This window comes from Malus sylvestris, chromosome 17 (genome assembly GCF_916048215.2).
Source record: "Malus sylvestris chromosome 17, drMalSylv7.2, whole genome shotgun sequence".
Lineage (NCBI taxonomy): Eukaryota > Viridiplantae > Streptophyta > Magnoliopsida > Rosales > Rosaceae > Malus > Malus sylvestris.
The window spans coordinates 5,450,369-5,473,234 of NC_062276.1; the positions used below are offsets into that span (position 1 = coordinate 5,450,369).

At 37.4% G+C, this 22,866-nt stretch overlaps 2 protein-coding genes across 2 annotated transcripts; one reads left to right on the forward strand and one right to left on the reverse strand.

Moving 5' to 3' along the window:
- The first annotated feature begins 4,048 nt into the window (after positions 1-4,048).
- Positions 4,049-7,748, forward strand: LOC126609604 (amino acid transporter AVT6A-like). Its single transcript, XM_050277458.1, has 6 exons — positions 4,049-4,342; positions 4,514-5,092; positions 5,258-5,410; positions 5,862-6,065; positions 6,535-7,000; positions 7,325-7,748. Exons 2-6 carry the CDS (start codon positions 4,666-4,668, stop codon positions 7,458-7,460), a joined length of 1,386 nt encoding a protein of 461 aa, XP_050133415.1. The 5' UTR covers positions 4,049-4,342; positions 4,514-4,665; the 3' UTR covers positions 7,461-7,748.
- A 1,856-nt stretch (positions 7,749-9,604) lies between these two features.
- On the reverse strand, positions 9,605-21,992 carry LOC126609601 (uncharacterized). Its single transcript, XM_050277455.1, has 17 exons — positions 21,667-21,992; positions 20,984-21,102; positions 20,769-20,814; positions 20,556-20,628; positions 20,408-20,465; positions 19,633-19,728; positions 19,057-19,174; positions 18,720-18,986; positions 17,966-18,067; positions 17,427-17,784; positions 17,233-17,346; positions 16,142-16,770; positions 15,817-16,013; positions 15,459-15,681; positions 14,998-15,117; positions 13,636-14,409; positions 9,605-13,047 (listed from the first exon to the last, which is right to left on the reverse strand). Exons 1-17 carry the CDS (start codon positions 21,760-21,762, stop codon positions 9,979-9,981), a joined length of 6,459 nt encoding a protein of 2,152 aa, XP_050133412.1. The 5' UTR covers positions 21,763-21,992; the 3' UTR covers positions 9,605-9,978.
- Positions 21,993-22,866: the final 874 nt, after the last annotated feature.

Sequence of the window (22,866 nt, forward strand, 5' to 3'; positions counted from 1 at the left end):
TTCTTTAAGAAAACCACAAGAAGAGAAAATAACATGTTGTGGTTTTATTTTTTTTTTAGTTTTACTTTATTTATTTGATGCTATTTAACGTTGACAGCGTTAGTCTTGGAGTCAAGCTAAACAACACGTGTAAAAAAAACATAAAAATAGAGGATAAATTTTTTATTGTGACCAGAATACAAGCCGTACATCACGTGTTTTATATAAGTGGTAGAAAATTGTATTTTTAAATTATAAATGTTTTAACACACATTCTACTATTTGCATAATGACAAGTGATGTATGTTCCGGTCACACTGAAAATTCTCTCAAAAGAGATGGGGCAGCAGCTGTGGCGTGATGATGTTTTTGCCAGATACGCGTTGCGTGCTTGTAATTTTGGGCTCAATTGGGAGTCGGTGCATTTGGACATGTTATAAAATGGGCTTCAACTTATGATCTGAGCCCACAAAAGCCCAAATATTCTCAACAAATGTAATCAGCGTCGGCCCAAAACCTTTTTCCCTTTTATTTTTCTGTCAATTTCGGCCATAAAATAATGTTTCACATGCATAGCTTATTTGTAATGTGCTTAGTCGTAATAAATTAAAAATTTAAAAGTCAGGGGCAAAAATTAAATAAATTTTGTGCACCACTCCTTCATAAAGTGGAGGATAATATTGACCTCAGCCGTTGAGCCACCGCGTCCCACTGAACGGACCTCTTCGATAACGACACGGTGCCAAGCTGGTTGCATTTGGTGAAATGTTGGCCTCAAGGGGCCCACTCGCTTAATATGGTCAGAATTTATTTTGAATATTTTTTATTTAAAATTAAACACAAACAGTCATTGATAAAAATTAACCGCACAATTTACGATAAATGGACACGATTCACGAATTCTCAAGATCCTTACCAAAAGGATCCGGAGAGGATCCTATTGTACATTAAAGCACTTCCACCCCATATGGACAATAATTGCCCAAGCAAATGGTGAATAGACACTTATTGTTTTAGCGAATAATAATTGTTCCAATGTATTTTTATTCAATAAATTTAAAAAGAATTACAAAATTAACATAAAGATATTATTATGTTTAATTTCGAATAAGATTTTTAACTAATCTCATCATGCCAAATATTTATAGGAAATATTTAAATATTTAAATATTCAATGGCTCAGATTACCATTTTCGTGATCTACTGTATTTATAGGAAATATTTAAATATTTAATTTCGAATAAATTAACATAAATTTATCAGTCAAAATTACCATTTTCGTGAAAGAATGGTGAAGTATTTATAGGAAATATTTAAATATTTAAATATTCAATGGCTCAGATTTTGCCATGTGTTTGACAACCTATAGCATGGGCCCCACGATGCTATTCATGTCTCCGAACTTGCCACCACATGTGCATGTATTGCACGTGCCTGACGCAAAAAAAAAAAAAAAGAATTGCTCATGGATGACATCAACGTGACATCAGATCACACTCGATTGCTGGGTCAAACACAAATTATCTGACTGCTTCGTTCAGCAAGCGTGGGCTCAAGTTTTGCCCGACTTTTTTGAATGGATGTAGCTCTTTTTTGGATCTGAAAATTGCCCAATTGTTCAGCAAAAAGGGATGGAGTGGAAATGTTCTAAGATAATCATCTAGAAATAAATTAGACCAATGTAAAGTCGAATAACACTAAACTACAAAGAGTACAGTTGTTTTATGATATTAATCAAACATCATACGTAATTAGACAGATTGTTATAAATTATCTTCTAAAGTACAACTCATAATGCAAGTTTGGATATACAGAAAAACATGTGATCAAGATTGACGTTAAGAGGCCACTCAACATTATTAAATAGGCAATTGGTTTGTAATCTAGTCCCAAACGAATAGATCTGTAATCTAGCTTTGTCCACGTTCAGATTTAGCTTTTAAACTTCTCACTAATCACGTATTAGCTGATGTAAGAAGAAGAGTTAGGAGGATTTGCTTACTTGATGCACCAGCAATTTTTACACTTGTTGCAACCACAGCTCGTGTTTATATTATATATCTTAATCACCTTATTGGTCTTCTTTTTAATGTAATCTTGGTGTGTTACCACCGTAGTTATTACTTATTACGATGATCATGTCAGGTCAAAATTGACTCAAGGTGGGTAATTTGCAATTTTCGGTAAGACTGTTTGATTGAAACAACTTTTACTCTATATACTACTATTGAAATATAATATTTTTTTTATAATTTTGAGAGAAATATCTTACGAATACCATAGTCCGACTATCTATATACAAATTTTTTCTATGCCATGAGAATTTCCGAAAATGGAGTGACGTTCTTGTGGGGAACACAACATGGATAGATGCCAAATTTTCGAGCCATGGACGATGGAAAGGAAAAACATTTGAGAATTCTCTCTTCCACGTTACCAATTTTGTTCTAAAATGAAATGATATTTCAATAGGATTGCTGGGATTACTTGTGCGTGCATGCCCCAACTCTAATTATAGTTAACTATGAATGGTCAGAATAAGTTAGGCAGGCGCTTGCGCTATTAATTTTGACATTTACTCTAACATAAATTTTTAATAACATTAATGAATAACGAGATATTGCTCAATGTAAAATGATGTTACAAATTTACTTAAATTATGGGCACATATATAGAATTTATAAGTTAAAGAGTTAAACATCTATGCATCATGAAGTGCATTGACACGTTTACCTTCCTTTAAAGAAGAGATTTTTCAATATGATTGGAACACGAGATAGTACATCACGTGTTACTATACAATTGGTATGATATGTGCGTTAAAAAGTTAATAATTTAAAAAATAAAATTTCTTACCACTTATATAAAAATACGTAATGTATTACTCGTATTCCGGTCACAATAAAAAATTTCTCCCTTTAGAGCAACCATTCCTCTCTCGCAGAAGTGTAGAACGCCAGAGATTAAACTAATGCAGTGTTTTAATCAATTCGACCCTTACAACTTTGATGACATCACCTCTAATCTTTTTATAATTTGTGGCACACATTTGCTGCAATATTTACCAACAAAAATCAAACATTAGATAATGCTATTTATATACTATTTTTTACTTTTAAAATTTTTACTAATTTTGTTCGTTGATTTTTTTCAATTTATTTCATTTGATGATCTAAAAATAAGGTATGCATAAAAAATAAAAATAGGTATATGGATAAACATTATTAGAATAATAACATATTAGTAGTATACTATCTCATAATAAAGTTAACAAATTTGATTTGTATAATAATATCCTAAATTTGTTAGATTTGTTATCGTGATTTTTTTTTTTTGCATGTCATTCAATATCCTACTAGATAAAGTGTTGAGTTTTTAACCATTGTAATAGTTTCAAATTCTCTCACTCTCCTCTAATAATAGTAAAAAAATATTAAAAAAATATAACCTTATTTTGTCTTAAAAGGGAAAAAAAACGTTTACTTTTTTTTATAGAAAGTTTCAAAGTCATGTAACAACCAAAAATCCCAAAAATCTTATCTAAACATTCTAACAATATTTCATTTAGAATGGGATCCCATCCGGATCTACTTTGTGGGGTCCCTAGCCATTCATCATATATAGTGTTGTTAGAAATTATTTTTTATTTTTTATTTAAAATTAAACACAAATAGTATCTTACGAAAACTGACCACAATTAGGATATAAGGATTATAGGGATTTCCAAGTGGATCCGAAGAGAATCCTCTTCCATTTCATTTGTGCAAACTTTAATTTTAGGGAAATGGACTAAAACGATATATTTATCTTCTGCATCAAAGTTTAGCGGACACCTTTGCGTTTACTCTATAAAAGTTCGTAAATTGCACTCCAAAATTCCCCAAATTTACAATTTTGTGGAATTTTTGTGGATTAGGTGTTTCATCATCATCTCACCAATCCACAATAATTCCGCAAAAAAATTTAAAAAAAAATCCCAAAAAACACTATTAAATTGCAGTCTTTGTCCCCGCCTCCATTATTGGTATTCAATATTTCGATATCAAAAACTTTATAATTTGCGTGTGCCTTTCTTTTTCCTTCATTCTCTTTTCAACTGGACTATAAAAAAATCAAAGCTTGACCCGAAGAATTCAGTCACGTTTCTCTGCTCCATTATTGACTTTGAATTCTGGGTTCTCATTGGTTTTTGAGTTAGCTTATCTTTGAAGGGGGAGCTGGGTTCTCTCAATTTTGCCATTTGGGAAATTGGGTTTGGTTTTTCTTCCCTTGTCCATATCAAAATCCAGCTAAAGATTGTCAAAATCTACCTGTGATATATTGAACAATTACTTGAATTTCAATTAAATTTCGATACTTTAAGGTAAATTTGGATACTTTCTCCTGAGATTTGATTTTCCTTTGAAATTGATAGCATTTGAAAAAGATTAGCCTTTTTGCGCTCAGAAAGATTTGGATATTGTTGAAGTGCTGTTTTGGTCATTTCTGTCTGAAATTCTGATTCTTTAGCTTGTGTTTCCTGAAAAAAAAAAAGGTAGTAATTTGGCCATTTGAAGCTGCAAATTTGGCAATTGAGCAAAAGTTTTATTGAAGAAGATACTGGCTGGGTGTTTGAGCTGCTTTCTAGATTTCCCATAAGCTTCAAACCGTTTGTTTTGGAAGATTGTTTTTGAGATATTAAAAAATATGACAATTGGAAGTCTTGCTCCAAATAAGGAGAAGAAGTCAAGAAAGCACAAAGGAGTGATTGATGAGAATGCTCCCTTGTTGCCCAAAGGGCAAGCGGAAGATGCAGGGTTTGATGAGTTCAATGGAGCTTCCTTTACTGGGGCAGTGTTTAATTTATCCACCACCATTGTTGGTGCTGGGATCATGGCTTTGCCTGCCACCATGAAGGTGTTGGGCCTTGTCCTAGGGATCTCCATGATCATTTTCATGGCGTTCTTGACCGAGGCCTCGATCGAATTGATACTTAGGTTCAGCAGGGCAGGGAAGTCTGCTTCTTATGGAGGTCTCATGGGAGATGCCTTTGGAAAATATGGAAAGATTTTGTTGCAGGTGTCGGTTTTAGTCAACAATCTCGGTGTGCTCATTGTCTACATGATTATCATTGGTATGACTATAACTCTCTATACAGTATCGAATTGTTTTTACGAATTGTTGCAAATTTGTCACTTTGGTATCTCTAGTAACGATTTTGTTTGGTCTAGTTTGTCATACGGAATGCTATGTTAAAGGTCTTGATTTGTCTAACATTCTTTGTGCTGCCTGTGTGAAGGTGATGTGCTTTCTGGAACGTCTTCGAGTGGGGTTCACCACGCTGGTGTACTTGAAGGATGGTTTGGAGTACACTGGTGGACTTCTCGATTCATTGTTCTTCTTGTCACGACACTTGGCATATTTGCTCCATTGGCATGCTTTAAGCGAATCGGTTAGTCTGAATTTTTAGTACTTTTGTTTGGTGCACTGCTATTAGTTTCATTTCCATGTGATTAGTAGAGTTTGTGATTTGAATTGCAGCCTGATGGCCTCATTTGATTTGTTTACTATTATACAAAGTTGGGAGGATCAGCATACAATTTTGATATGTTAATTAATATTACATTATAGTTAATGAGTTTTTCCACTGATTTGGTAAGGTAAACGTTGCTTGGCATATTTTTAACATACCTTCCCATACATATTTATGATATTCGTTATCTTAAACCTGTTTAAGAATAATTGTGTAACTTTTCTATCAAACTGTTGGTGTAGCGGTGATTTTATTAATAAGTTTTCCAGCTTTTTGTTGAATTTGAGCCTGTTATTTGTTGAAAAGTTATTCATTTTTCTAACTGGAAAGGAATGTCGCGGTGATGTTAATAGCCCTGTCATGGTTGCAGATTCATTGAGCTTCACATCTGCCCTATCAGTTGGACTAGCAGTTGTATTTCTTGTTATTACCGTTGGAATTACGGTTGTCAAGTTGATCAATGGAAGCATTGCAATGCCCAGATTGCTACCTGATGTTATTGATGTCTCATCATTCTTCAGTCTCTTCACCGTAGTCCCCGTTGTTGTCACTGCATACATCTGTCACTACAATGGTATGAAAAATGTTTGCTTATACAGAGTTCATTTTACTGGAACCTGGACCCTGTTCCTTCTATAAGAATAAGGAATTTTAGGTGGATTAGTATAATTGTGTTCTGCAGCTCCTTTCCTTTTTTTTTTTTTTTTTTGGTGAAGGTTCCTTTCCTTTCCTTTATTTCAGTAAACTGAGTTATCATTTACAAAAATAAAAGTGATTCAAACTTGACATTTTGCAGATTTTACACACTAACAAGTTTACTGAAGAGAACTTTTATTAGCACTCCAAAAATCTCAATTTACACTCTTCATAAGTGTATTTTTCTTTCTAAGTATAGGAAGTTTGGAATGCAAAATGAATATTGGAGTGCCAATAACAATTCCCTTACTGAAAATATGCAAGACTTTGGGAAACTGTAGAAAACGGGGACCAATATTTCATATGGGAGATCTGATATTTGATATACTTTTCACCTTTTTCTGCAGTCCACAGCATCCACAACGAGCTTGAAGACTCTACACAGATAAGAGGGGTTGTGCAAACCTCACTTGCTTTATGTTCATCTGTTTACATAATGACAAGCCTTTTTGGGTTCCTCCTATTTGGGGACGGAACTCTTGACGATGTGCTTGCCAACTTCGACACGAACCTTGGCATTCCTTACAGTTCTGTGCTCAACGATGCTGTGCGTGTCAGCTATGCTGCTCACCTTATGCTTGTATTTCCCATTGTCTTCTTTCCATTGCGGCTCAACTTGGACGGCCTCCTCTTTCCCTCTGCAAGGCCAATGGTTTTGGATAACATGAGATTTGCACTAGTCACCATTGGGCTCATAAGTATTATCTTCTTGGGTGCAAACTTCATACCCAGCATCTGGGATGCTTTCCAGTTCACTGGAGCAACTGCTGCCGTTTGCCTCGGGTTCATTTTCCCTGCTGCAATTACTCTCAAGTGAGTTTCCAACTTGATCACAAGAACTATCTATTAGTTCAGGTTTCTATTTTATTTTTTCCAATTGCTATAGTATGTGGAGAATAGTAGTTTGCAGAGAAAGACAACAGTCATCCTACCACTTAAGGTTGCCACATCTCGCGGATTTGATGCGTGTTCTGCCATTTTATCTAAAAAACATGAAAGAATAGGAATATTAATTACCGAGTTCTGTCCGTGTTATTAGCTTTACAGTGGCTATTTCATTTTTGTGAATAAACTTGGAATCAATACTCGTCTCTTTCTCCTTTGAATAACATTCAGTTTTGTCTTTCGATATTTCAGGGATCGACACAACATAGCAACCAAGAAGGACAAGATCTTGAGCGTTTTCATGATTGTCCTTGCTGTGTTCTCAAACGCGGTGGCCATATACAGTGATGCGTATGCCTTGTTCAAGAACACATCAAAACGCGAATGATACTCAGAGCTCCTCATGATTTTAGTGAAGACATCAACAGGCTGAATCCGAAGTGTGGGAAGACCAGGGTTTTCTGAGAGGGTTCAGTTGAAAATAAGGGAAGATTCTGCACATGTTAGTTTGCTTAGTGCAGGAAGTGGGCAATGCAGTTCATTGCCTTCCACACTTGTGTATTACATTGTTCTTGATATTGAACTCTTTCTTTTGTATTAGAACGAAGTGAGCTGTGAGAAATGCAAATTTGTATTTTCAGTTTGAGTACAACTTAAAAAGTGGTCCTTGAAAATACGTGTAGGATACGTGAAAGGTATATGTATTATTTAGAATTGTATAAAAATCATGTGTTAAACATGAAAAGTACATGCATATGTGTATAATAAGTGTGTGGTACGTTAAAGTTTGAAAAAAAAAAAACATACAATTGAAAGAATCAATGAGACGTTTATGGTAACTACAGTGTTTTAAACATATGTATGTGCAGGTATAATATGTGTATCGTACACGAATTTACTAGCTTGCTTAATTGGTTCACCTGGGGGGTTCAAAAAAATTTAAGCAGGTCAAATGTTAGTGAATTTTCTCTAGTGCATATTTAAATTACACATCTAAATAAGAATCGTTAGGTTCTGTGTAAGTTAAATGATTTAACAGCTCTTATTTAAATGTGTAAAAAACTTGAAATATGACTAAGAAGCAATTAGATTATGACAAGTGAATATATATGAGGAGTTTTTCTCCAATTGAGTTTTGAAAAAAAAAAAAATTTATTCTAAAAAAATTATACTTCTCGAGATGCTTTCTCTAACTTACTATTCTAAAAAAGCTAACCTTCGTGTTCTCATATTTGTCTTCCTATTTTGGACTTAGTAGGGCTGTAAATGAGTTGAGCCAAACCGAATATCATCCTGCTCAAGTTTGGTTTGTTTATTTTTATTTTTTTTGAGCTCGAGCTAAGTTTGGCTTGATTGTTATGCGAGCAAGCTTAAAAAATTCAAACCCGATACCGAACTCGAACTGTTTTAAACTGTTTCTTTTAATAATGAGTTAGGTTCGATTTTGTAAAAACTTGTGCACTATGATGATAGACTTTATGCATAAGAGTTGTAAATTTTTAAAGAAAATCTAATGAAAATAGCTTGAAAACGTTGAGTTTTAACGATAAGGACAAATTAAAGGGTAAAGTGAATAGTATCATGATTGACTTTTTATTGTAAAAATATGATTTTTCGTTAAAGTGAACAGTACTATGAGCTTTTCGTTAAAGTTCCCTATTTTTAATAGTGTTATCTAGCAAAAACTAACATTTTAAATAAATCACCATGTTATAAATAAGAAAAAGTTAGAGAGATAACCTTTACTAGGGACAGGAGAGAAGCGGGTGCAAGATATCACACTTTTTAGTTTCGTAACTATAATACAAAAGATTGCAAGAAAAAGAGGGAGGAAGGGATACTGATATTATTGCTTTCACTTCTTTTCTTTTCTGTGTATTGTAATCACACACGGAGTACTCTTTATATAGAGCCACATCCGTGACAAACCAAAAAAGTGAAATGATTGCTCATTTTGAAAACTTCACATAACAGCAAATTACTATGACATTTTTGAAAACTTCACATAATAACAAATACACTATTGTGAGCATTTATTCCCACAATTTTACAACACCATACAATTTATGGCAATATCTTACTTGTAAAAAGTTGTGAAATAAATATTAGCACTTGGAATAGTGAACAATTTGAAATTTATGGCAATATATTACTTGTAAAAAGTTGTGAAGCAGTTATTAGCACTTGGAATAGTGAACAATTTGACAATTAAATTTTGGTTTAGGTTTTGTATGGTTTTAGGTTTTTTTTAGCGGCAATTTGAAGTCCATTCCCGTTGATTGATTTGAATCCCATAGACATAAGAAACCCTATTAAGCGTCCTTTGCAACTTTTTTTCTTTTTTTCTTTTCAAAAGTCAATTTAGTTAATTAGATGGACTTGGGGCACTAAATAAGGTGGAGATTCATCTCGTTTATAGGATCATCCCCGAGAGTGTGATCAACATTGTCCAATGTCAAAATCTCAGTTGCTTCTCGATCAATATGCATGTAAATTGTAAGTTAGATTTGCTTGATTTACAGGTGGCCAAGATTAAATTCAAGGGACTTGACATTTGAGATGGAGGGCAGCAACGCAAACAAATAAAATTGGCAAAAGCGTGCATGTAAAATATCCTTGACAGAAAAGGCCTCTACAAGGCGTTTTACTGTGCAAAGTATTACACTATTAGTTTCCCAAACCACTACCCTATTTACAAAATTCCCATGCACCGGCGCATCATCATGTATGCAAAACTTTCTCAAATGCCCCGCGCGCATCATCCACTAATATACATCAAATATATTAACTCCTAAGGGAATCGAATAGACGGTTGAACCTCTACAATGTGGGGAGGGGCTACCCCCTACTGTATAACGATGCCATTGAAAAACAAAAGAAATAGAAGAAAACATACAGCTTGTAAGTTAGGGGTTCCCAATGCTGGTCACAAAAGGTACCAGCCTTCTGTAATCTCTTCTCTTCCCCAGCGCACAGCTGGCAAGAACCCGCCCCAGCATGAGCCTTGTGTTTTGCAAAGCCACTTCTCTAGGTGAGATTCCGGACTCCGTTGCACTCCCGTGCGCTGGCGTTGAACCTGTTGCAAATGGAGATGTCATACCATACTGTAGGGGCCCGCTGCGAGCCTTAAATGAGGTCTGAGGAGCTAGCATTTTGTCATCACCACCACCAATCCCATTCTCAAACGTCCCAGGTTCGTGAGGATGAGAACCTGGCACTGAGCTGCAGCTTTGCAGAAGAGCTTCTAGGACACTCAGTGCCTCCCAGCACAGTGTGCTCTCTACCAATTGGGACACAATTGCATACATGTGTGGACTTTGGGCAGCATCCATGGGAGTATGCTGGAGCAATGCCTTGAGCATGAGCAGTATCACACGCTGATACTCAACTGGCCCTTTCTCCAGTAATCGTAACAAGTGCCCAAAAGCCAAAGCTGAGTGCTTTGGGAACCACGCATTGCATAAGAGTGGCGAGACACAAGCAAGGAGGTTGTTGATGCTTTTGATCTCACCACGAGAGTAAATCATAAATACAGTAGCCAATTCATCTAATGATTTTGCTCTACACCAAATAGAGATGTTGGCCGCAACAGAGCAAGCTTTCTGGAACTGCTGTTGCAGCGGTGACGCAGGCCCCAACACCGGATCCTTGCTAAGCTGCAAGCAGAGCCAGGGAAGTAGGCCTGTGATGTGCATCAAGAGTCTTGTCTCAGCACCTCCAAATATAGAATCACATGAATGCACCGTGATCCGTGAGAGAACTTCAATTGAAACACCATGACTAACTGTTGACATGAGTCCTTTAAGAACAAGAGGTTGCACACCTTCAAATGTCGGCAGATTTCCACCAGATGGAGGCTGCTCATAGCCACTCCTGGTTTCCATTCGCTGGAAGTCCCTAATGTCATTATTGGTATCCAACTCATCCCGAGGCATGCTCGAAAGGAGCACATTTTCTGTTGTTCTGTCTCGGAACGATAGACGGTCAATCACACGTGAGAATAGTTCAAGCACTTGACAGTAGACGTGAACAAAATCTGTGTGCATCATAGCTACACACCCCCAAAAGAGTTGGGGGTAAAGTATCACCTTTTCTGGTTCCATGTTCTCCACCATCACTTGCAATGTCAACAGGATTTCCATAATGAATCCTAAAACAGGAGGTACTGGATTTCCTAGGCACCTTTGAAGGCACCGAAGGAGCAACACACACATATCGCTTGTGACACTAGGCCGCAATGCACGGTAAATCTGATGTGAGCGGCAGGCTAGGTGTCTCGATGTGCACTCCATGGCCCATTTCAGTGCCTCAGCTCCCCAGGTCTCACGAAGATCTCCTTGGAAGAAGATAGCATCCACCATGCTCTGAACTAGAGCAGACAACAACGCTGCACTTGGAAGCTCAGATCTCACGACCGTGGGGTCCTCATTTTCCCACATCATGCTTCCTCGCTTTGACTGGACATACTTGATCAGGCTCACAACCTGCTGCTTGTTCTCTCCATCACTATTTTCAACCTCATACAGTTCCAAGTGCCGTCCTGCAAGAGAGTATAGAAGATTAACGAGCAGATGTTGGCAGTGTTCCAGCACAATGTCTTCCGAACTATCCATCGAAACAAATGTAACATGAAAGAGAAGGGGCAAGTGCTCGCGAAAATCTTCATCATTTTCATATGCAATTTCTGCGAGTAGGATCAATGCTATATCTGCATGTGTCAGTGAATGTTGTTGATGGCCCTGCAAGGCCGACTGAAGTTCTTTTGCACTAATCCCATGCATGGAAACCCCAGAGTGCAACCCGTCTTCACCCGAGTTTGGAGTATCAATAAGATAGTCTCCACTGTCCCGAGAAACATGGCGACTCCGCAAGCTTCCAGTTGAACTTCTGACCCCCATTAAAGGCCCCGACATATTAACCAGTGCTGGAAGGAGCTGACCTGAACGGCCCGCATTTGCAGGAACAATGTTCAACTCAGGAGGCATTGGACCTATTGGGCCAGAGACACTTCGGCCTGTCACACCTGCTGTTCGCCAGCTGAGGCTCCCACTTGCATTCCTTAATGGACCATCAAAGGAGCCCCGGACAAGTAATGGTGACATGTGTGGCTGGATGTCCACCAGTGACGGAATTTGGGGAACTGCAGGCCCTTGAGAGAATTCTAGCACAAAATTTCCATTAGCATCAATCTTATTTGCAATTGGCCCAATTGGATCTATGCTATCCTCCAGCATGCGCTGAGCTAACTGGTAAACCAGGTGGTCAATTGTTCGCTGAGGACATACCCGTGCTAAGTATAAACTTACTCGCTTTGCAACAGAGAAATATGTAGCAAAAGCACCACTTATTTCTGCAGATGCATTTGAATCACAGTCCTCTATCCCTTTTGTGATCAAGAAATCTAAAACAGGACTAATGTTCCTGGGTTTGCTAGCAATTGTACTCCAAAGTTTCTCAATTTCATCAGGAAAGTGGTCACCATGCCGCCATGTCACGTAGTAAAGACTTTTTAGTAATCTTTCACTCCAACCCGAGTCCTTAAGTTTCCAGAAATTTAAGTTCTCAATCCAAGGAGCCATGCATGTTAAGACCTGATGCTGTGCAATTATATCAACAGCATCAAGTTGCCTCTGCATAATCTCCTCGCATAGAAGCTGACTCAACTCAGGATGATCTTTGGCAAGTTTACATGAGAGCTTGTATTGAAACTGTTGGTAGGAATCAGGAAGGTTACCCACAACAGCAGCCCGATAATTCACTGAGCTCTCAATGCCATCCTCAGCCCACTCACGAACAGAAAGTGTCTCAAGCATCTGAAGGGCATCATCACGGATTTGTCTTGATGGATCTACAACCTTATAGAGAATTAGACTCAAAAGTCTCTGGATTTCACATTTTGGTATCTCTTGGCGCATGTAGACCTCAGCCAGCACACTGAAGTATCCATCAGCTATAGCAGCATCAGAGTAATAGCACTGCAACAAAGTATCAAATATGTTCTAACTTTTAAATAAAAATGAAATCCCTTAATTTTGAGATGTAAGTTCCCAACAAAACAGTGAATATAAAGAATACCAACCTAGCAATATAGTAAAGATGCAACTGAAGACCAGAGAGAATGCATGTGAATTTTTCTAGGAAAAAAAGGAAGAGAATTGACTTTGACATTTTATTCCAACCGACTTGCAAAGCACTAGGTAGATTCTCAGTACTTGAAAATACCAAGTTACTTCTATGGAAGTCAGAATTACCTTGTTGATTGTCAAGGAATCATCTGTAAATATGATGAATTTACTAGTGAATTAACAGTCCATCAATTATCATATGTAGTATGCGGCAAAGTGAATCAAATTACAGGATCCTCAAGTGGCAAGGAGGGCGAAGATTCTAATAGGAGCTATAGCCCCAACAGACTCAATCTAGCATAGGCTAATCAGCCTTCAGGGCTGGAATAAATTCTACATAACATATAGTAGGGGCACTGTGCCTCTGGCTCTTTTTATTTAAAAAATAAATAAAATCTAATGATAAAGGAACAGAATAGGCAAAGGAGACATGAGTACCTGATCAATACAAGCAGGAAACAGGTCCAAATTTGTTTGTAATAGATTCTTCAAAGCCAGTTTTGCTAAAGAAACACGATGATGACCACCCCTATGCCTATCACGACCACCAGTCCCACGACCTCCTTCTCCATTGTACTTCGAATATGATGGAGTTCTTGGGTCAGCTGGTGAGTACCCAAATGGAGCCCTTGGTGCTGGCTCAATGAACAAACTGTTGATCCAAGATATAACACGGCCACTCATCTTCCTTGCATTATCATCAAAGCAAGGCCCGTATAAGAGTGAAGCCATAGCATTCATGGAGGCCCACTGGATGGCCTCCACCTGTTCACTAAGTTCTTTATCAAATGATATTTTGTCCACAGAATCTTTTGACCGGGCATTCTGAGAAGACTTATAACGTTCCACCTCACGTCGATAATCACTAACACCTTCTTGGCCCCAGGTACTGCCTGTGTCATCACACCAGGAGAGAAGAAGATCAAACAGTCGCTTTCTAGTTCTGACATCAAATTTCTCTGATTTTGACTCAACAAATTCGGGGGCTAGTGATCTTAGAACAGAAGCAAGTGCAAAGCGGAGAGGCTGCATATCTTGGAAGTTTTCAGCAGGTGCTGTCAATATCTGTCTGGTTGTTTCATCAATGAACTTCAGATAGTGGAGACGGAAAACTGGCTTACGGGCCAGCATGCCAGGCCATACATTCTCAGCAACAGTACGAAATATATTTGCAATATGGATACGAAGCTCCTCCCGGCGAGATTTTTGACTCTGTATATCATGTTTAGTCAGATACACTGATAACCAATATCTAACTAATGAAGCACTTTAACAGTTGAAGCAAAAAATAAAGGATATTCAAATAGTTCTTAAGCCTTTACATATAATCAGTTTAACAAAACATTTTGCTAATATAAAACAACTCAAAACTGAAAGCTATACAAACTAGAAATCAATTTAAAAGTAGGTACAAAGATCAACTGCTGTCAATGTAATTAATACAAATCTCCTTTGTCATAAAGTGCTGCACAAAATTATAACATCATCAATTTGTAGAGAGCATGGGATAGTAAATATTTTCATTTGATGAAATAAAGGGAGTTGGATTAATATTTATAAAAGGGAAATAATCATTTGTTCCTAAAACACCCGAGTAGAATACCAAAACGTATAGACCACACAAATGATGGGCATGCTAGCCACGTTTGATGTTGGCAGCATGAATTTTTCCCCTTATGTAAAGTATAGCAAATCGATACTTTCTAGTACCAAACATATTCAGTACATTGAAAATGTCAAAATGCTGAGTCTTCAAATGATAGCCTTGAATAAAAGAAATTTGAGGAGTTTATACAGCACCTTCCACTTTGGCTTTGCCTCTGTCTCTGAGGAAACCTCATCAATGAAAGATGCAAGCTCAGTAAACATGATTTCACATCCTTCCAAATGCGAGCGGCCAAGAGTCATTGTTGCTGCATGCTAAATTAGAAAGGACGAAATTTAGTCTACCCAGTTGAAGAGAATCAACAAGCATGGAATAATTAATCAATGAAAAGGAATATGTTTTCTAATTAAAGAAACCCTTACAGATGCAAAAGACCTGAAACTAGTAGTAACATAACAATAGGATCCAATTCTACGGGCATTAGAACTGGATCCCCACCACAAATATGTTGTAATCACAAGAAAAAGAAAGTAAGGACAAGGTACACTAGACATGACAATTTGTAACCACAAAAAATCTTCTTGTATCCATGATTCCATATATCCATTTATATAATAAAATACTGAAATTAAACAAACATCTAGCAAGTACTTACTATATGTGCCTCAGATCCAGATTTTAGAGACGGAAAAATTAGATGGTAAAGATCTTTGGTTGCAACTATACTACCAGCTTCTCTATTATTTGGTGGACATGAACATACGAACATTGCATACATGAGCCACTGCTCCAGTTTGCTGTCTGAATCTTGTGACTGATGAGCCTTCCCACCCAACTCAACAGGTGTGACATGAGCCAGACGTTGCATTACCTCTGCCCTGCAAATTTAGATTGTGTTACGACAAGATCATGGAATTTCAATCGTGAAATTCGGGTTGACCAGAAAATCCTGATCATTATAAAGTGTTTCAAAGATGCACAAGATAACTAAACATAAACGGGAATATACTTACTTTGCTTCATGGACAGATCTTGGGCAAAGTTCCGCAGCGTATTTGACAAGCTCACTAAGACAACGAGCCCACCTGTTCTTATCAGGGCTCTCAAATATTATAGACTGAAGTGTCACGTCAGGAGGGATTGCATCAGATTCTCGTCTCAAATCAAATGGACGCCCAGAATCCCAATAGCAGCTCTGGACGATGTCATCCTGAAACATTAGAAAAAGATTCATAAATGAAATTCAATAAGATGTACATTTGCAACATTGCAACTCAAATCGAAAACGGGACAGGGGGAACAAAAGAAGATAAGGTTAAAGATAGGAAGATAACTCACCCCATGCTCTTCCAAGACATCAATTATAAATATTGGTTCAGGTTCATATTTCAGACTATGATCAGGCTGCGCGGATATTGTAAGGTACCGTATATCATTCCTTAAAGCACGTACACACCGCAATAACTCCAGTGCAGTATGTCTAATCTGGCTGTCAACAGAACTAAGGAAGATAAGACCAACTGCATCTATCTCTGATGCACGAAACTCAATCAACTCTCCTGCTATATGGAAAGAAGGTTTCTTAAATCCATCATTTCGCCCTACGCGCTTTGTGTCTTGAGAATCACATTCCAGTCTATCATCAATTAAACATGCTCTCCAAAAACGCATGAGTTCCAACAAACGGCCTAATGATGTTTGAATTAGAAGTGGGAATTCATCAGGAAGTCGTAGGACGAAGTTCGCCATCCCTCTCATCACTGCAAAGCGACGATGGGGAAGGTATCTCACAATCCGGTTCAGTACCTGCACAGCTTCCTCGCGAACACCAGGATCAATGCTTATCCCATGTTGAGGTATTATTTCAGTGATTTTATCACTCCGTCCAACCTCTTCTATTAGATACGGTATGCATTTCAGCACAGAACGGAAGAGATATCCTTGAGACTTTTCCTTGGTTGCAGAATCTGGAAAGCATAAAGTTTATTTAGTGTTGTCATTACAGCAACGTAAGCATAAAGTTAAGCAGCATGCGCAGATAATTGGGTTATACTTTAGCTAATTATTCTGTAACTGCAACAAAAACATTTAGTATCTTAGCAAAATGAGATTGGCGGGCAGGAATTTTCAGAAAAAGCCTGCACAACAATAAAACTACTGGTTGGCCTAGTAAGGTAGAGAACTCAATGGTTTACTGTGTGCAGTGACATGTAGGGAGAGTGAAGGAGTCAACTGCGTATGACAAGCTCACTAAGACAGTGATCCCATCACAACATGGATTATAAACAACATACAGAAACTGACAACATGAAAATTAATTAGCATATCAAAGCAAAAATGAAAAGAGAAACCTACTATATTATATATATATATATACAAATTTTGATTCCTTCAATATTGTCTGTGCATAGTATTAGTAAATAAAATACCTATGGTGGTCCTTGAAGACGTCAGAAGAGCCTGACTATAGGTTCTATGGCAAGACCTCAAAATTGACTCAATTGCAGCCTTCACTTTTGGAATATAATGGCCAATATCATGACCTGTTGATGTAAGAAGACTTCAATGAGGATCAGTTGAAAACTTCAGCTACTAGAATATGGTTACAAGTATATGACTGAACCTTTGAATATGTCCAAGCCAACATGCGGACTTGAAGGTGACATTACAATGGCGAGCAAAGCACGGAGACCAATAACCTTTGCTTCACTAGGACTATCTTGTTTCAGCAGTTCCAGTATCATATGGTTCATGGCAAAATCAAGGTTATGTTCTGCTATAGTCACACAGAACTCCACAAGTTTATCATGTTGGACATCCTGAGTAAGCATTCCTTTCTTCAGAACCGTTAACAGTTGTGAGGTAACACTGTCCAAGTAATCCCATGTACGATTATGCGACTGGCCTAATGCATGGACGCTCAAGTAAAACCTCAAAACTCGATGAAGACAGTCCAAGGCCATGAAACGATGGGTCTTGTCCTGAATGAATAAACTACATAATGTCATACAACTTATGCATGAAATGGAAAACTACAAGGATATGGCTCCCACCTTTCAACATATGAACATGCTAAGAAAACATGATTGGACCTGGACAATACAACCAACTAACCAAATATACGCTTTATTGTCCCCTACACCATTTGTTTCTTGAACTTACTCTAAGAAGCTTGTAGAGTTGATCCATGTGAGGGCTTAAGTTGTGGATGAAAAACGTATCATCGCCAAGACAGAGAAGAAGAGTTACCAAAGGGTAACCAACCTGACAAAAATTGTTTACATGAAATTAAAATGAAAACCACAAACATGCAAGGGGAGGATGTAATAGACAGCACTAGCTTGACAGAAAATGCATATTTAACAATAATGGCAAAGGGGAAAAAGAGTAACAATTGACCTGACCCCATAACTGGAAATAAAAACATCAAACACCAGCCACACCATCTAACAGCAATCATTTAAGCCAAACTTCATCAGAAAAACTACAGCTACAAAAAATGGAGGACCCTTTCAGAGGAATACTTGTAATTCGAGAATATAATCAAGTGAAACTCCTAATACCAAAGCATGCCTCTGTAAAAGTGGCACATGAACTTGTCATGCACAAACTGCCCCAGTACGGCGACAAGTACTTCAGCTTAAAAGATGAGATATTCATAATACAATTCCAGGACTACCATGACAGTCTGTATAAAGAAATAAACTTTTAATCGCTGTATAAGGCATCAAATTCTTTTTCTGTTTCATTTTTGGATTGTATACCGAAATCAAATGGAAGCAACAGTAAAGTGCAAAGGGGTTACCTTCTCCATGATAAGTGAAAGTACTATGTATATTATTTTGCACATTTTCGATATTGGAAAACCCAAATCAGAATCAGATAAGAAATATGTAAAAGAGAGGGGTCAACTTACAGCAATATGTTTGCTTTGTTTTTCCATCCAATGGATAAGTTGTCCTCTTATCCGCCCAACAGCTTCATGCCAGAGTGTAAGTGCAGGATCTACACCTAAAGGTGGCCACTGGCTTTTTCCACCATCTGCCAAAGGTGCTAGGATATTTGAAAGCATATTGCATAGAGCATGATGGAGCTCACTTTTGCGTTTATGTGGTGCACGATTGAGAGGGTTTGCTTTTGCCACAAAGGAAGCAGATGCATTCAGTCCACCCTCAGTTTTTACCTGACAGTTACTTTAGTTATAGAGTCGTCCTAATATCATTTTTCCTATATGAATGTTACTATCCACATACCCCAAGTTTCAAGTAGCGCATTCCATTAATGATACTAAGTGTTTCACTTCGGGCAACACTAGTGTCGATTCGACGAATACTGAGTTCCATGAAAAAGCGCTCAGTGACCGAGCTAAACCTGAACATGATAATCAGTATATAACATTAACTAAACTTGTAGTTAATCATACTGGATAGGTAAATGTAATTAAGATGCCAGATTACCTAAAATTGGTCAGAACAACATATATTATCAAAATAATATACGCAAAATTGGTCAGAACAACATATAGTATCAAATAATACTGAACGAGTTAATATACACCCAACCTCACAAATGACAGATGATAAAATTAAAAAGAACTATATTAAATTTGAAAGAAAATGCTAGTGCATTACCTATGCAGCCTAAATCACAAATACCGCAAAGCAAGAGTATTAAAAGACACAAAATCATCAAAATAACAGATTTCAAAACCAATTTAATAATGAACAATATTTTTAAATCGTTTTGCAATTCTCTTCTTTGTGTTCTTTCCTTTCTTTTACGAGTGAGAGGGGGGAAGGGGGTGAGGGAGTTTGGTGATATTCTGTCACCTGATGCGAGACAAGGCACCCAAGAGCTGAGCAACTAAGTCCAGAAGAAGTCCTCGCAGGTCAACCAATGAAGGATATTCAACCTGACTAACAACCCTGCAATAACAGTAAAATGGATTGCAACCCAGATAAGTATATGACCAATGAAAATAAAGCTTCTAATGAGGTTTACTTTTATCAATTTTTCAGATATGTGTTTGAGTCCCTTCATCTCTGGCTCTCTGCACTACATATAACAGCAGGGAATAGGGTTGTAGGGAAGTTCAGCTCTCTGAGTTAGATCTCTAGTAAATAGCTATAGTAGTGTCCTCTCCTAAAATCGTATCATCCCAAAGGCATTATTCTTGATTAAATTTTATGCTAAAACTCCCTCAACTAAAATAAAGAACAACCAGTATTATCCAGTTAATCAGTCATCTTACATTGCTTTCACATTCACACCCAGGACATAAGGTTAAATGCTTAGATCCAAACAACATCCTGGTACTCAAATTTTATTATAAATTTGTGTATCATAAAGTCAGAACCAACATAGAAATCAATATCAAGAACTGAGGCAAAAAACGTAAAAAAGATCCGCACCTTTTCTCTTTCCTGATTAAAAGAAAAAAAAAAGTCCACAACAATTACTCCATGCATATATCAAATTTATGGGAAAGGTATGACAAATACAAGAGAACTGGGAAAAGCATCCGCACGATGAAGCATATAACAGACACCAAAATTAAGCCACAACATATAAACAAGAAGTTCCCACAACCAACTATAGCTTTACCTGTCAGCATTGATCAGCCAGTCAAACACAAAATTTTCAAGCCCAGACCAAAGTTTCTCTACATAAAAACAAAGCCTGTGTTAGTTCACTGAATAATACAACTTTGCAAGCCTCAAGGTAAAATAAAATAGCAATGAAATGAACTAACCTGTAAGTCCCTCTTGTGGACAACACTCAACAAAGCGAATACATGCTGAGCAAAAAATGCACTCCACCGCAAGCTGAGCTTCAGTAAACATAGCATGAAAGTTATAACTAATGAAGCAGACTGCCCAATCACAAATACATGTTGAAAATAATGGAAAAAGTAATAAAATTTGATACTCTAGTTTCTATACTATGCAAACTGCTCCATACAAACCTTTCTTTGGAATGTAGATGCGTCATTTGCGCCTTTTGGGGATTCACTGCAACAAAAGATTTCTATGTTAAATGAAATGGCTAGGCCAAAAACAATGAATAACTCGGATCAACAACAATGCTTTGACATATTGTAGCTCTACCCATGCCATTATAAACAAGAGGTTAGGATAAAGGCATCAAGTCCAGAACAACTAAGGAGAGGAAGAAACCCACCCTTCTCTCCATCTTAGAAGAGCTTCTAAAAGAGGTATCGGTGTATGCCGTGCTACCATAGCTAATGAATCCAGCACTTGCTCATAAGCAGGGTCAGATGGTCGGAGATACTGCCCATCCTATAAGTTCCGCACATAACGAAAAGAGAAAAAAAAATCACTTGTAAGATGAATGCCAACCCATCATAGCAAAACAAACATTCACTAAACAACAAAGGCATTAACTCATATTGTGAAAGATATAGACAATGTGCAGCAACAAATGACAATGTCGGTACCATTTCTACATAAATAGAGGACCTTGGACAGCATTTGGAACCTAAGATGAATCCCTGCAACTATTTTTAACTTCTTCATCATGGTTAATTACTCTTTCCTCAACTAACGTTTCAAAATCATGCTTACAAAGATTACAAAGGAACAAATGACCACCCCAAGTAACTCTACCAAGTTCCTCGAGCCAACTACGAAATTCACTATAGCTAAAGCATGCTGGAAACCATGGAATCAAAATATGAAGTGAAATGCAAAAACAAGCGGAGCAAAGATCTTTATTGACGACGAAAGATTGCTAATTTCACAGAGAGAGCTACATAGATATGCAGACGGAGGCGAAAAACCTAAATTCAATCAAACATGTGAACATTTGCAGAATTTCGAGTGGATTCAAATCAGAAAACGGACCTGAGCTTGAGCAGTTTCAATACGACGCCGTGCGAGAGGAAGAAACCGCTGGAGCAGAGCGTCGACGATAAGCTTCGCGGCGCTTCCCGCCTTCATTGTTTCACTCTACGATTCGCTTCGTCTACGCTGCCAGCTCAGCTCCGAACCCCCCCCCCCCTCCGCTGGCATTCGCTCCGCCGCCCAACCCTAAAAGCAGCGGAATTTGTGAAATTCGCGGTGGAATCTGGGGACTTTTGGTAGCGTGATTTTGGAGCGAAGGAAAATGAGATCGTTAGAGCAGAAAAGCTCCACGAACAAGAACAAAGGGCATAAGAAAGAACAGACTGTTTTTTTTTCTCCTTGTTTCGATAATAATTTATCCATCTTCGGAGGGGTGTTTGTGTAATTATGTACTTTCCAATTACCTGACACCTCCTCAATTTATTTCCGACAATTCCGGTTACGAATTATTAAACCTTTCATAAATTTGTTCTTAATGAGAACCATACTATCCCACTCAAAAATTCAAATTTGAATAAGACTTCTATTGGGCTTCTTTTTTTTTTTTTTTCTTTTTTTTTTACAGGTGATAAAACAGGGGATGGATTTGAATCCAAAGTGCAAGTGTCGGGGTGAGTTAGTGTTTTAAAAGACTCGCCTTGGGGTGTGTCTAGGCGGCTTTGGGGGCGGGTGGCACCATTTTTTTTTCGCTTCTGTTTTAAGGGAGTTGGCGGAATACACGCCTAGGCTTCTTGGGGCGCGCCTAGGTGCTTGAGGCATCAATTGGGTGTCCCTCTTTCTTTTTTAAGTTTCAAAAATCTAGAAGTTTTTTAGAGTTGCAGAGCTGTTTTGAGTTGCAGGCCATAAACACCAGCGAAGGAGATGAAGAAATCAGCTAAGTTTTTTGGGATGAGTTGGTGTTTTTAATTTTTTTTTCTTTTTTAATACTTAAAATGACCCCACTTTGTCATATTTATTACCCCATTATCTTCACTTTTTAAAAACTAATCCCACTTTAATAACATTTATTACCTCACTATCTCTTTTCTCTTCGCTTTTTATTTCTAATATACTAGATATATATTAGATAAGCACTGTTTTGCTTGATGAGGAAAAGAAAACATATTTTTATGGGAAAATTTGAAATAAGTCCAATTTTTAGTGATTTTTGACTTTTGAAATATGTCCAATTTTTAGTTACTTTAGACCCATATCAAAATA